This window comes from Ptychodera flava, chromosome 17 (genome assembly GCF_041260155.1).
Source record: "Ptychodera flava strain L36383 chromosome 17, AS_Pfla_20210202, whole genome shotgun sequence".
In the NCBI taxonomy this organism is placed as follows: Eukaryota; Metazoa; Hemichordata; class Enteropneusta; family Ptychoderidae; genus Ptychodera; species Ptychodera flava.
Genome location: NC_091944.1, coordinates 25,397,332 through 25,410,105, shown reverse-complemented (window position 1 = coordinate 25,410,105; position 12,774 = coordinate 25,397,332). Strand labels below are relative to the sequence as shown.

The 12,774-nt window shown below is 36.5% G+C and overlaps 1 protein-coding gene across 4 annotated transcripts in view; it reads left to right on the top strand.

Moving 5' to 3' along the window:
• LOC139115870 (glycine receptor subunit alpha-4-like) overlaps nucleotides 1-11,810 on the top strand; it is an 80,350-nt gene extending 68,540 nt beyond the window's left edge. For all 4 annotated transcript variants that reach the window (XM_070678271.1, XM_070678272.1, XM_070678273.1 and 1 more), the window contains exons 5-10: nucleotides 4,575-4,791; nucleotides 5,246-5,328; nucleotides 6,563-6,694; nucleotides 7,511-7,743; nucleotides 9,275-9,412; nucleotides 10,067-11,810. In XM_070678271.1, coding sequence (XP_070534372.1) covers nucleotides 4,712-4,791; nucleotides 5,246-5,328; nucleotides 6,563-6,694; nucleotides 7,511-7,743; nucleotides 9,275-9,412; nucleotides 10,067-10,351 — 951 coding nt within the window. In that variant the 5' untranslated portion in view covers nucleotides 4,575-4,711 and the 3' untranslated portion in view covers nucleotides 10,352-11,810. The remainder of the gene's footprint in view (nucleotides 1-4,574; nucleotides 4,792-5,245; nucleotides 5,329-6,562; nucleotides 6,695-7,510; nucleotides 7,744-9,274; nucleotides 9,413-10,066) is intronic.
• Nucleotides 11,811-12,774: the final 964 nt, after the last annotated feature.

Below are 12,774 nucleotides of genomic sequence, written 5' to 3'. Positions count from 1 at the left end.
ATTGAACAAAATGATAATTTTAAGAGCTATATTCAAATGAGAGCTGTCATTCATTATATAGCTTCCTCGAGGAATGAATCTTGCATGATGTGTAAATAAATGAAAAAACGGAAAAGATTTGTTTGGTACATATCTTTGGGCTATTTCCATCGAACGTGCATATCATACCTACATTTCAATGAATCTCCACAATGGCCGCGGTCACGTATTAATCTGCATGCCCCAAACTATTACACAAATGTTCAGCTGTCACGCACCATACGTATCTGTTACGGATAATAGAGGGTAAAATAATCTTAGCGTTGTACGCACATACCTATGAAGCCTCAGTGAGTACAACAACACGACCTAACCGACCCATGACCTTGACCTTGCTTGAAATTCAGTTTACAAAAAATGTTAAACACACCATTATACATAGCTTCAAAATATACCTGTATAAAGATAGATAGATAGATAGATAGATAGATAGATAGATAGATAGATAGATAGATAGATAGATAGATAGATAGATAGATAGATAGATAGATAGATAGATAGATGCACTGTAGATGGATAGATTCGCAAAACAGTTAGAGTAACGATTATTGATATGGACTTTTGACATTTGAAGTGTTATGCTTTTATATTGGATTAAGCAAGATGTAGTTTGTATTCAACCCACTGATCATTTTCCCTTCAGACCATTAGTGGCCTTGTCGAGTAGCGTCATCACCGGTGAAAGTAGTTCTGATGTCCCCGTTTTGGTAACACGTCCAATACCAAGAGGGACCGCCGAACGATCGCTCAGCGTCATTTCTTTATGCTCTATCTCTCTTGGCGCCAAAGCATGGGCTGGAGAATAAAAGATTGAGTAGGCGGTAAATCCTACCTCACCGCATCATGAGCTTCGCTAATCTGGATGTAGAGCAGTCGTTTAGGTTGCATAGCAGTAACGTGTATCAGAAACTTCGAAAATGTGAAAGAAATAAACAACTGAGTTCAAAAATTAATATATCTCCTAACTAACAAATAAATCATCGTATACTCAATTTTTATTTCATAAAATTAATGACAATTAATAATAACTAAATGATTTAATTGATGGCAAATTAGTGAGTAATAATAAATTGGGTAATGTATTGTTCACAGAATGGAGCATGTGGAAAAGAACAAAAGTATTGTGATTCTGACAACCAATTTTGTTGATTTTTGTCATGTTTGTCTGTTCGTACGCTGATTTTCGTTGACTTTGAAAAAGGTTATTTTATTTATTTATTTATTTATTTATTTATTTATTTATTTATTTATTTATTTATTTATTTATTTATTTATTCTCCTCGTTAATAGAAATGCACTACTAAAAACATGCTCTGCAGAACATAAAAGTACATTATTACTACAAATACATACTAAATCATAAAAAAATATTATATGTACGTAGGGGATCTCCTCCCCATTATTTGGTCACACTGGCAATCAGTTACAGCATACATTTTTGTTCAATTTGTTCGTGACAATTACATTTGAACTTTGACATTTTAGATGAATGATAGCCATGCCATTCTTCAATGAAGGGGATCAGTAATATTGTACTGATGAGTGGCACAAATGGAAATTCATTAGCTGACAAAGCAGATGTTACAGCTGGTCAAAGTCAGCCTGTCACTGCTCGTCATCGATTCATTGTAAAAACACTATTGTTTCAACTTCCCTCGCTGCCAAAACAGACTTTTGTACTTGTGACATAAGTGATGCATGGCTTTTTGCATACTTTCAAGCCATCGACAGGTAGAGGCGGGCTTAATTCGTTTAATAATGCAACTGGTTTTTTTTTTGCAATGGTAGACTGATTAAAAAGATGAATGTACACGCGTACACTCTTGTCCATACATGTTGCACCAAAGGCGATAGGAATGAAAAAAATAATGACGTATTCATCGATGCTTGACTTCTGATAAGATAACATTGCAGGAGAAAGTAGCTGAGATGTATTCCCTCCGGTTGAAAACGTGCTTTCTATACTAAGTAGTCGAGAAAAACCCCGAGAGTTGAATAGATAGCCGCCCTTTTTGAACGCTTGTGGCTCGTTTATTGTGTCATGTTGTGGAATCAGTATAGTGCTTACGCAATTGTAGAATGAATCACTTATCCCTGCTTTGAGCTGTCATAAAATTGCGTATTGCTGGGCTGTATAGTTCTGACATCAACAAGAAATTGCAAAATATCTTTCTGAGGAGCTGCAGGGAGATGATATTGTAGACGATGGTGATGACAGCGCTCAACCATCAGCATGGACAACACTGCCGTCAAATCATTATTGTGTAAACAGTCACGATTGATAACATGGGCATGAAAATGATGTGAGAGACAAGATGCCGCTAAGTTCACAAAGCAAAGCCGTAATGTTAAGTTACTTTTGTATGATATTTTTTGTAAATGTTTGACTCCATAATGCACTTCCTGTCTCGCTTTATCTTTCCAAGAAACTTCCTGATACAGGCAAAAGTATCCCAAACAATTTCTCGGAAAGATAAAAAAGAACATGACCGTTTTCATCTTATCCCCAACAACGAATTATCAATTTGAACATGCAATACTCGAAATCTCAAGATATCAAACGAAAATCACTCAGAATATGAAATTTTATACAAGTAGGTATCACTAATTGGGTTGCTGCAAGGCGTTAGACAGTAATTTAAGGTAGTAACCACCTCGGAAGTAAAAAACTTAAACTTTCGCTTACAATTTCCTCAAGGAATTTTTCGACCATTAATTTCAAAATCAAGAATAAAAAACGGGGGTAACTGTGCAAATATTGGTACTAAAGAAACACATTACCCATTACCGATATTTGAAATTCAGAATGGCTGCCATGCCTGTAACTCTATACAGAAAAATAAAATTTTCGATTTTCAAGAAACTAAGACTGTGAAAGTTTTTCTTACTCCTGAGCTTGAAAATGAACCCCATAAGTGGTAGATGAGAAACGTTTTGGAAAAGGTTTGAGAGTCCAAATATCTGTTTCCGAGCTCGAGGCGCCTTCTACCTTAAATTTAAACTAAAATGCCGATACAAAGTATCCTAGCCACAGTAAAACCGTAAAACTTGTCGCCACATGCTCTGTTTACACAATAAATTAATCTACCTGCAGAATGAATGATAGGAAAGCGTTAGCCTCAGGCTCTTATTTCAGGCATGGTTTGCCAAAATGGACTGTGCATCAGGCCTGCCGAAAGCTAAAGTGGTCAAACAAGATATATTATGTCCGAAAAAATCAATAACAGACGACTTTTAAAATATGCTACTGATTTTCTCCGGTCTGTTGGTTTTGAATTCTCAAATCAATGTTTGAAAGCAGTTTATCTGATACCTTTTTAGGGGCCACTTTTTGCATAACACTATCTCAAGAGACAAATTCTATATCGCTTAATAAACTTAAAATTGATTGGTTGTCAGAAAATCTCTAGTTCGATCACCATACCTTGACAAAAGTCCTCCCCACACAGGAAAATCTAAAGGTGAAAAGTGTGAGATACGTTGCTTGTTGATCCAACTTATCTACAGTTTTACTCCTCATGGGCAGAAATACCTGTTGGTATGTATGTAAAGTGACATAACAACATTTCAAGTTAATACTATTGATGTACCTGAATAAATTAGAATAAACAAAGGCAATCAGTCTATGTGTGTATCAGTATATTCGCTATTGCAGGTTACTTATCGCTAATCAAAGTTACATTGCTGTAAATTACGTAGCTACAACCTTAGATTGGCTTGTAATGCATGCAGGAGGATTTTTAATAAATATCTCAATACAAAAAAGTAATATAAGTTAATCGAGGGAAAATTCATAAATGTATGTTATACTTCCAAAAGTTATAAAACGGTTTCAAGTTGAACTTGGATAGAATTCGACATATAAAAGCGGCGTTTTAGTGAAAATATTAAAACTTTTTGTGTGAACAACGCGTAAATTAATCAACTAGAAAAGAAAAGGAAAGAAGCAATATGCACACGTTCACACACACCAATACAGATACATTCATGCTAAAATATGACTCAGGTCACATATGCGTTGTTTTTGGTAATTGCACTGGGTGTAATAGGCAGGGCTCGTCATTTAACTTTTCAGTTGCACATCTTTAATACTCCTCTACGGGATATCATGGACAGAGGAAACCTGTAAGCAGAGAAATTGAAAGAGTTAGTTCGCCGAACTATGTAAAGACAACCGTCTTTTTTCCTCTCCCGCGAGTTCAGAGTCATTTTGAAGCTTCAGTTCACGCCTCGTGCATGCCCTAAATAGACAGCATAATACGCCCATGGGTGACCTCAAGTAATACATGGATGCGGCGTTTGGCAAATACCAGTAAATTAAATGCTCCGGTACAATGAAGCTATCGCGAAATAGGGGAAGTAATCTCCTGGCTTCTGTAGGATCTGGCCCTAATTAGCATCTCGTACGCCACTGAGAAGATTGCTATTAGATTAGAGCTATTTCCTTCATTCAACGCGTTGTTCCACATCTCTGGCGCTATTGACTGGGACTTAACTTGATGGAGCTTCGGATCTTCCATGTCGCTTTTCAATAGGACTGGTCGGTAATGGTGCACTTCATGCAGAGCTGGAGTGACCCCAGGCTGAAGCACAACGCTAGCAAGACACTCACCGTTATTGGCCAAACCATCGACTCGATCTGGGTGCCTGACACTTTTTTAAGAATGCGAAAATGGTAGAACTGCACGCTTCCCCCAAAAAGAACTCGCTTATGAGAATCTATCAAAACGGAAGTATAGATTATAGTGTGCGGTAGGTAACCGTGAAAGACACATACTGTACTTTTTATACGACCCATTTCAATAATAACTCACATGTACATGTAACGAAGATAACGAAATTGTTATTACTTCTGAAAGTTCCCTTAAATTGTGTGAATATGTTGTATCCTTTCTCAAAAATTTCAACTTCATCTTAATCCTGTGTATTTTGATCGTTGACGAATTTCATTTATGTTTTATTTGCCTGTGCCGCCTCTGACGGTGGTCAGAGAAAAGGATCAGATGTATACTACATATGGCTGCAGCTACATGTATAAATTTATTTCAGTAAAGTCATTTCTGTCGCGTTTCTTGTGAAATCTCATTTAATATACATCAGACTTGCATCTCAACATCAAATAAGTGGAAAGCGTAACCTGCCAAAACCAACTTGACCGGATTGATCTTTAGTATTTGACACTCTATAATCCAATATCTGTTTGCAGATTGAGTCTGCGCTCTTCCTGCCATATGGATCTTCACAACTTCCCGTTCGACGAACAAGAATGTAGTGAGAAGGTATCTTCTTGTGAGTATTACCCCATCAACTGTTGTACCATATTTTGCTTTCAAAGACAAAACTTGATTTTTTAATCAACAAACAAGATCTAATGACAGAAAACTTAGGGAATTATGCCTAGAAAGGTTTTCTATAATAGGGAGAAATTTATTTCCCAATATCCCAACTTGCTAATGCTTGAATATGATATACTGATATGCGAAGAAAAAGAAGAAAAAGAAGAAGAACAGCAAAAAAATATGCAAATGATAGCATATGAAATCAAGAAAACAAGGACTAGATCACAATTTGTTGCCCGCCGAAGGATGGAACTGATTAGGGTAATATTAAGAATGCCGGAGCCGGGGGGAGGGGGCTATTATCAATATTAATTAATGCCATGAGCACCAGACTTGACGCTGTAGTCGTATGTCACCACTCTGTTATTTTATTGCCATAATGTCTTTTAATATTCAACCGGAGCTGCGTGAACTAGACTCATACGCTTTGAAATTGTACACGTCCTTTTTCACGCTACCATCGTTCGATCGATCAATCGATCGATAGATAGATAAATAAATAGATATTAGTAGATAGATAGATATTAGGTACATGTAGATATTAGCTAGATATGTAGATAGAAAGACAGATAGATAGATAGATAGATAGATAGATAGATAGATAGATAGATAGATAGATAGATAGATAGATAGATAGATACAGACAGACAGACAGATAGATAGATAGATAGATAGATAGATAGATAGATAGATAGATAGATAGATAGATAGATAGATAGATAGATAGATAGATAGATAAAAATATATATAGAGAGATATATAATGAGATATATAGAGAGATAGATTGATTGATAGAAAACGATCGATGTTATGATAGTAGCGACATCTCAAACTTTAGCTAAACTTAATGCTTTTGGCATATTTACTTAATATGCTAATAGTATTTACCAATAGTTTGCACGTGACAGCGTTTTCATGAAGTTTACCGACAAGGCACACAGTAGCTATTGCGGCATGTTTGTCGGTTGTTATGCACGTAGAAAGAAATTTATTAGATCAGAACTGCTTGAGCCTCGTTCAGGAGATGTTATATATAAGAAGTTTTGTGACGTTGTAAGCCGACATAGCAATGGTCTTGATTGACAGTTAGTTAACATCAGGTCACGGGAGGTTTTGCCGCTTGCGACATGCAAGGAACAAAATATAACTAATTGACAGAACCAATCACTTATCCTTTCTTCCAGATGCTTACACAATAGACGACATACTCGTCAAATGGTCAGAATCCGACATCATGGTCAATGAGGGCGTCCGACTGCCTCAATACATTCTCTCGGAATGGGTTAAAAACGAAGGGCAGGAGAGCAATCATGCGGGTAACCGGCAAATAATACCGATTGACGTTCGAAGAATTCATCAGCAGTTACAATCGAATCACTCTAATTGAAGCCCGTAAAGCGCTACAGGAGAAGGAAAACATGCGTAGTTACAACAGAAAAATATACCCGTTAAAATTCAATGCCATATATAGTTGTACTGTGTTTTCCCTCGCGCCTGTTAATTTGCAAGTTAACATGGCAAAACGTATTACCTTGAAAACTAATTCATTGAATGATAGGAAAATATTATGTTTGCTTTGGCAAAGAAAGCACAATATCGATTTTCTTTTATTTATCATCGCAATTCATAACAATATCTCATTTACCTTAGTGTCATATTTTGTGATTAATTAGTATATCGTGATTACTTTTACATTAGTGAGAAACATAGTATATAGCTCTATTGTCTTCAGTTTAATGAGCGATGAATGTGTTCTGTATATCATTAGGGTCAATCAAATAAATGACCTGCTCACGTAATTATGATTTCAGACTGAGGCCTATTAATATGGATTTCTTCATTTAAAGTGAATTCATGTCACGAAATTATTAAAGCGTAATTACTGAATTTCTATTGGGTATTGGTTTTGTACCACTGAGTTTTTCATAAGCTATTTTTTTCTCTTTTCTTGGAATTATACCTCTATATCTGATCGCTATTACTCAAGCTTTTTTCCCCAAAATTTCCTACACACGTAGTCGCATATGTCATGTGTATATTCAGCTCATAGAATTGGATTTGGTATGGGAATTTTTCACCGTGATCTGGTGGTTTACCCTCTAGTTGATCATGTTTATTTTCAACATCTGTAGCAAATTACAGTTATGTGGAGATGTCTTTCAAACTGGACCGTGAGCTGGGCTTCTACCTTCTCCAAGTCTACATACCGAGTGCGGCGCTGGTCATCATCGCCTGGCTAACCCTGTGGATAGACGCGTCGGTGTCGTCGCCGGCTAGAGCCTCGCTGGGAATCACCACGATATTGGCCTTGGTGACGCAGTCAAGCTGGTTGAGAAGCGAGATACCTAAGGTTGCTTACGTAACTGTAAGTACGGATTATAACCATGCGAAATGTCAACCAGCAAAATTCAGCTATACCATCTTATGTTTCAAAAAGTATGTCTGTCTGTCTGTCTGCAGCCTTTTCTTTCTTTTTTGTTCCCATTATCTTTAATATTTTTTAAGGTCATTCATACCAAATGTCAACCAGCAAAATTCAGCTATACCATCTTATGTTTCAAAAAGTATGTCTGTCTGTCTGTCTGTCTACAGCCTTTTCTTTCTTTTTTGTTCCTATTATCTTTAATATTTTTTGAGGTCATTCATACCCAATTACGTTTCTGTAATTTTTTATTTTATTTTTATAGCACACTTATTGGATGATTGTTTGCACGTTGTTTATCTGTCAATGCATTCATTTATTTGATATTTCGTTTGTTTGTTTGTTTTTACTCACCTGTTCTATTATTATCTATACAGGGGACTAAATCACTGTATTGCTGTGTTTTATAATCACATCACAGAACTCTAATTAAAATCAGTCGTCATGGGTTGAAACGATTTTCAGCGTGCATGACGTCAATATTTAATGACCCCTGGCTTGCTGTACCCGCCAGGATCAGTCGAGATATCTATTCACAGCAGACAAAAGATATTAACTAACTAAATATCTACAGCAGACTGCACTCTGTGGAAAGATATTCAGACTTTCTAATTTTCAAAACATTTTGTTGGAGCATGGTTTCTCGTTATGGTGATTTTCCGTAATAGAGTTGATCTTGGGGTAACGACCATATTGAATTTCAAATACCAGAAATTTTTGGTCATTTTGTTTCTCTAGGGATTGTACCAAATTTGCTTGGGGACCCTATATGGTTTTACTGCTTTTAAAGAATAATGGATGATAGTTTCCCTTGGAGAGTCTAGGCAAAAATATAAATCTTTAATGTCAAGGCCATTCTTATAAGTCATATTTGACAGCTACTGTTTCAGTACCGTGCCAGCCAGATTTCACCAGCTTGTAAGAGGTGTCAAAATAATACAATAAATGGCCAAAATACAATGAAAAATATGACATAGAATAGTTCATTGCGAAAAACGTGTTGTACTTCCGAACGTAAAGGAAATACACGGCAAAAAGGGCGCTTTAAATAGCTAAGCGGAATAAGCAGCACGGGGAATTTTTTTTAATGGCGTATTGTCTTACACTATCGAAACTTCAATGAAAGATTTCTTCATTTTGTAACAAAAATGAACATTCTCTGAGCTCTGTAGCAAGTCAGCGTTCACGTAATATGCGGAAGGGTGCATTTATAACATAAGTACAGATCGGAGTTAGTATATTCAATACGGCTGAAAAACGACACCAAGTGAGATGCTGAAAGCGAAATGTTGTTGAAAGTGTAAGATAACGCTTGGTACCAGTAGCAGTAGTTTAAATGTAAAAGATAGATAGTTAGATTTTTGTGTTTACGTCGTCAAAATTATAAATATAAATCGGTATCATAATTTCTATGCTATGATCATCGAATCATAATTAGATTAAATTGTTGTTTATGTTCTTTTGTCCATTTCAGGCCCTTGATGTTTGGTTGGCGACTTGTCAACTCCTGGTGTTCCTGATCCTGTTGCAGTTCACGTTCATCTACTACCTGAATAAACTGAGCGGCAGAAGAGAAATTAGTGGACAGACAACCAGGAAACGCAGATACCAGGTAACTATTTGGACAACGAAAGCCGTGGTATAAAAGCGACTTACGGGGAGTAGTAAAGTTACAGCTGTTGTATGGAGCATAGTAGTTCTTGTACTTTTACCCACGTGGTTTTACGTTGTGTCTGGTCTCAGTGTACTAAATATCACATGTCAACTCCAGGCTAAGCGAAATTAAAATAAAAATATATTGAAATCACAAATGCAATGCCGATAAGTATGCATTGGGTTCGGAAAGCAGTTTTCGGTAACTTTTACATGAATAGTTCGTTTCTAAAAGTTGTTCGAAACAAACTCTATCTTCCTGTGTATCGATATTTTGCCTGCAATTATTTTGTGACTATTGGGGATTTTCAATTGATTTTTACGACGAAATATTATATCTAAATGATTACATCTTTTTATATCTAAACGATATAAAATATCGAATACATCTTTCACGATTTCAAATCTGTGTATTGGTAATATAATTTTAGCATTCTTTTGTCACAAAGGAGTAGGCAAAATACATTGGTGTGGTAATTATTAAAATCACGTGACGCATCCCCCTTGTGTAGATATGGCAAGTATAGAAGTGCTGTTTTCTTCAAAACAGTCATATCGCATTGAACCAATTTGCAATTTTCCTCGAGATGACGAACAATGTGCTCTCTTTCAGGAAGTGGATCGACATTTTGCCTTGGAGTCAAACATGGAGTCAGTTGACATACCCCCAGACAATGTACGCCCTCTGACGCGCCGAAACGGTCATACCCAGCAGGCCGTTCGTGGCCGGGACGACAGCACGTACCGCCGTGGGTTACCAAAACGTCGTGCGATCTACTCTAAACTTGCACACCAGACGGACAAATACAGCCGCATAGTTTTCTTGGTACTCTTTCTCACGTTTAACCTCTTTTACTGGCCAACATATACCATTCTAAGGTCGCCTATGCATCATTAATAGTGAGCTGCTTCTCGCCATCCTTGCAGACCGACAGTTTTTGATCATGGAATGTGTGGCATAACTATGGTTGTGCTTTTTGGCCATCTGAAATAATGACATAACAATATGCAACGCAAGACGTTCGAAGGGTTATAAATCTGGCGCACCGTAGATTGGATGACATCAATAATACATCAGTTGGAACTAAATGCTCAACGTAAAGTGTTTCTACAGGAATGGCCCTACGTATTTTTCAATATGACATACGATCGCATGTATGTGTGTGTAAACTACGAGAAGATAATTTAATATCCATGTAGCAACTATTGGAAGTGTGCAACTTTCTTCAAAACCCCAAAATATCGCTGAAATGTCTCGTCTGACTAGCGAACGTTGCAGAACGTTGGGGATACGTGGCCGGGACGACAGCACGTATATATATCTGACTTTTGTGGTTACTTTTGAAACCCATGAAACACGTTTCCGATGCTACTTTATCAATTTGTCAACGGTCATCGCTTCTGTTCGTACGTCGGTTATAGTCGCCGTGTTGGTGCACAATCAAGAATTTCCAATATGGGTCACGTGGATGTTTACTGTGGAAGGAGTTTTGTTCGCGCAATAATTCCTAGGCGAATCGGTGCAAATGAGGCGAAAAATGTGCGTTTTCATAGCGAGCAAAGAGGAGGGGAATCAGATTAGCTGTCGGACTGCTGGTATTATATACCTTTTTCTCCCTTTTCTGAGCTTTTGGTAATGTATCGGGTTTATATACGACAAAGGAATGGAACGGGACATGCATTGCCAAGCGCATTATCAGGTCCGAAAGAGTCAACGTACCACTAGAAAACTAATGGAATGAACATAATACATTTCATTGCCCTTTGGCGGCAACGCAAGAGTTTTTTTTTATTTTGATCTTGATTACACTGTAAAGAGGAACATTCATACGCTTTTTGTGGAAAGTTTACCTCATTCGTGTAACTCTCTGTACGGGAACTACAAATTTATGCAAATCTCGTGAACGGCTTACTGAAGCCCGATTACTAGTATTTTTCATAGGTTTATTAAAGTGAACGCAAAATTCTTGGCATTATATGTACAGTAGCTTGACTAACTTTAAAAAAAAATATGAAGGAAATGTATTTACTCACTTAAAGTACTTTAATGGCTAAATTTGCATGTTTATACATCCTTAGAAAGTGAAGATATTTGAGGCTCGTATTGTCGATTTTTTTAAAAATTCCGTCACCGTACAATTATTAAGAATCGTATTCTAATTTATGGAAATCCGGTCATTTAAAATCCACATCTTAAAGTCATCATGTATTGACACTATAGCATGATCGTTGCCGTGAAGGCAAATATCATTATGATAATAACAATTTCATTTTCATCATGGTAAAACACAAATCTTAAGGGCAATTTTTTTTAAAAGATTGTTTTTCTAAGTACAATAAAGATAATATTCCACATACTCTTTCTTGTCATGTTAGTCTTCATTCAGAGTCTCACTGCGTGCTAAACCTTTAGTGTGATGAATTTGTAGAGATTCGGAAGCCTTATCGGTCTCCTCTGCGTCAAATATTCAAAATCAAATCGATATTACTTTATTTATTCAGTTCACGCGATCATAATTAGAATGGCGATCCCAAGGGAAGAAGCAACATTTCGAGGTAAATAATAAATATCCACACAACCTGCACAAGAAGTTACTTCCGAGCATAATATACACGTCATTTAAAACAACATCAAGTTACGGCTTGATTCGGAATAAAGGAAACCTTAGGCACACCGACCCATTATTCCAATTGCAGACAAAAGTTTCAATTTTGCAAAGTAGTATTATATATATATATATATATATATATATATATATATATATATATATATATATATATATATATATATATATATATATATACAATAAATATGAGATCACATCAAGTATGTTTGGTACCTATTACTCGAGTTTCACGCATACACGCGATCGTCAGATAGGTAGATTTTATTGTGTGAAATTTGCTTCAGGTGCTTACATATAGTGTCAGGTTGGGTCAAACCATTTGGTGTTGTGGGTTGGATTGAAATTTGACAAGTAAAATTTGTTTTCGTGTCGGCACTTTGAGACCAACTCGGAACGCTTGTTTAAAAGGCTAGATTTATCTGCATTGATTATGAATAGCTTCTCTGTAAGGCAAAGGTTGCATTTCTTTGACACATTTGAGTAACTACTTGCTTTTGATAGGATTGACCATGATATATTAAATGGTTTGTCCTGAGATTTCAAGTGACAGACATATTTTGACAATTCTGTGCTGTTGGCGTATGCCTTACTTCGAAAAGATTGGACATGATTTGCATAGCGTGTTTTAAATGTGTTGTCAGTTAGACCGATGTAATGTTTCGCCTCATAATCAATGCAGATAAATCTAGCCTTT